The 3,023-nt window shown below is 46.2% G+C and overlaps 1 protein-coding gene across 1 annotated transcript in view; it reads right to left on the reverse strand.

Annotated features, from left to right (window-relative positions):
- The window catches only part of MERTK (MER proto-oncogene, tyrosine kinase), a 136,213-nt gene that overhangs the window by 90,286 nt on the left and 42,904 nt on the right, over positions 1-3,023 (reverse strand). Inside the window, exon 2 of the mRNA XM_010829545.1 lies at positions 1,980-2,400. Within this exon, the coding sequence (XP_010827847.1) occupies positions 1,980-2,400 (421 nt within the window). The remainder of the gene's footprint in view (positions 1-1,979; positions 2,401-3,023) is intronic.

Here is a 3,023-nt window from a genome sequence, read left to right on the forward strand (position 1 = left end):
ATTAAACTAAAAAACAAAAACAAAAAGACTGCCTACTCTAGGTGTAAAATTTCTCCAAGTCTTTTGAATATCTCATGGCCCTTCAGAGCTTTCAGTCAGGTGGTCCAATTCCATCTCTTTGGCAAGAAGGCCAAGAAAGACGTGGAGGCTCACTTCTGGTCTCATGGAAGCCAGTGGCAGGACCCCAACCTGGAACTCCCAGCCCAGACAGCAGGGCTGTGCTTTCCTTCTAGATGACCCTCGGTGGGACCAAGACTTTGGTTGGACTTCTGTTTTTATAAGCCTTTAAACCTTATTTATTATGAAATGGTGATTTTAGTTCTCCCATCAGAAGCTGTGTCTGTATAATGGAAAAATATCTGTGTTTTGCAGATGATGGAGAAAAAAATACAGTCAAGTCTCTCGAGGGGACTCAGTCACTAGCTGAGAATGGCAGCCCAGGAGACCGAGCCAGAGTTTAAATCGACCAATGAAACACATGCAAGTTGTTTTCTGTGCCTTGATGATGATCAAGATAACTTAGAAAATGCAGGAAAAACAAAGGGGGGGTGGGGTAGGGAATCTTATCTAAGTGTTGACACACTAAACTCCAACTGGAGTCATCAGGTCTGTGGTAACTCAGAGGTGGTTTTTCTAAAAAGGAAACATACAGTGATTCACCCAAAGACATGACACAGCCTGGAAGTGGCCCAAACATCAGGTCAGAGAAAGTAAAAACAACAGATCAAAGAGGCTCCACTGGGCGTGGAGGAGTCCCAGAGAAAAGGCTCTTGCATCATCGCCACCGGGCTCCAACCTCATCTTGAGCTTTTAGTGACTACGGTCCGCGTGCACCTGCTAAGCTGCTTCAGTCGTGTCTGATTCTTTGCAACCCCATGGACTACAGCCCGCTAGACTTCTCCGACTGTGGGATTCTCCAGGCAAAAATACCAGAGTGGGTTGCCGTGCCCTCCTCCAGGGTACTGTCCCAACCCAGGGATCAAACCTGCATCCCTTACATCTCTTGCACTGGCGGGTATATTCTTCACCACTAGTGCCACCTGGTAAGCCTGACTACAGTCCACCTAATTCTAGAACTGTATATGCCAGGAGATCCTGATGTAAACACAAATGCCCTCCTGGCTAAGAGGAGACAGGAGGAGAGGGAGGGAATTCCCTGGAGCTCCCGTGGTTTAACTCCATGCTTCCACTGCAGAAATGCAGGGGACATGGGTTCAATCCCTGGTTGGGGAACTAACAACCCACAGTCACCTGACTCAGCCAAAAAAGAGAGAGAGAGAGAATGAAAAGGGATGGTGAGAAGAGGAGCCACTGTCTCACTGTTTCCAGGATCTGGCATATAAGGATTCAGTCCTTGGGATGATGAGTTATTGGGTTACGTCCTGGCCTGGCTTATCCTTGTCTCTCCCTCAACTCACTCTGCCTGGGCCAATACAAAGTGGAATGTTGAGATGGAGAGCCAAGTGCCTGAAGGTCTGTTTCAGCTTCCCAGACTTCAGACTTCCGGCCTTCTTCCCACCCCAACACGAGGTCAACATCTGTACCAGTATCTGTAGCCACAAGGGCTGCTGGGAGAGGAGGGAGGAAGAAGAGACAGAACAAACGAAAGGGATGCAGGGCTGCACCGTTTGACAAGCTCCACGCCCACCCAACGATTCTGATGTCTCCTCATGCCAGGCAAGGACACGGCTCTCACCCACTGGGAGAGCTCTGGAGTCCAGCAGGACTTGGGGGCACTTGCAGGCCCGCTGGGAAGAGCGTCTGATCACCAAGAATTCCACTGGGGCCAAAGTCCAATGAAAAGAGATCAACAATACAATCGGCCATTAATCTACACTCTGAATGGACTGGTGGGGCTGCTAACACAGAAAACAAATGGCTGTTTTGCTTACTGACAAAAGCACAACATTTTCAAAATGTTATGAAAAAGCATATGCAAAAGCATAACATTTTCAAAGAAAGGGAGACAGAACACTTACCTGAAGGAAGCGATGACTGCTGTAACTTCTTTATCTGGATAAAACTGAGTAATTGCATGATGGGCCCCCAGCAATTCCTTCCCATCTTTCCACCAAGAAATAGTTGCACTGTCCTGGTACATGTTAGGTATGCTGATGGAGCAATTAAACTTGACATCTTTGTGTTCAGAAAGTATTATATGGCCAATCGTGTGATTAAACGCAAGGGGTGGTAGGAGCTCGGACCTGGTGGAGGTCACCCTGGGAAAGGCGACATTTCCAGGGTCTGGTGTTCCAGGCTGGATGGGTGGAGACACAGCGGTGGGCTGGTAGCGACCAGTGTGAGCAAAGAAAAATGGCGTGTGGTCAGCCTGTAAGCTTCCTGGGAGAGAGCCAGAGAACGGCAGGTTGGGAATGGTTCCTTCCTTCATCTCAGCAATAGCTGCAAAACAGAATATTGGATTTTTAGCCTTTTTTTTTTTTTTTAGGTATAATCCTTTCATTTTTTTCAACACATAAAAAACACATATGTGACAAACTTGGATCAAACTGAACATAAAAAAACTTCCTGTTTTCTTGAAAACACATAGTGGGTATCCTCCTCTGTCAACATGTTTCCTAACATATATCTAATCTAACTGCTAATTCCACCATGTTAAATTTTTAAATTATTTTTTAATTGGAGGATAATTGCTTTACAATACGGTGTTGGTTTCTGTCATGCATCAACATGAATCAGCCATAAGCATACAGACATCCTCTCTCTTGAACCTCCCTCCCACCCCCCACCTCCCACCTCACACTCCATCACAGCCCTTTAGGTTGTCACAGAACACCGAGTTTGACCTCCCTGCTTCACACAGCAAATTCCCACCAGCTATCTATTTTACATATGGTAAAAGAGCAATATTGCATAGGAACCTGGAATGTCAGGTCCATGAATCAAGGCAAATTGGAAGTGGTCAAACAAGAGATGGCAAGAGTGAATGTCGACATTCTAGGAATCAGCGAACTGAAATGGACTGGAATGGGTGAATTTAACTCAGATGACCATTATATCTATTA

The sequence above is a fragment of the Bison bison genome, unplaced genomic scaffold (genome assembly GCF_000754665.1).
Source record: "Bison bison bison isolate TAMUID 2011002044 unplaced genomic scaffold, Bison_UMD1.0 scf7180017864508, whole genome shotgun sequence".
NCBI classification, from domain to species: Eukaryota; Metazoa; Chordata; class Mammalia; order Artiodactyla; family Bovidae; genus Bison; species Bison bison.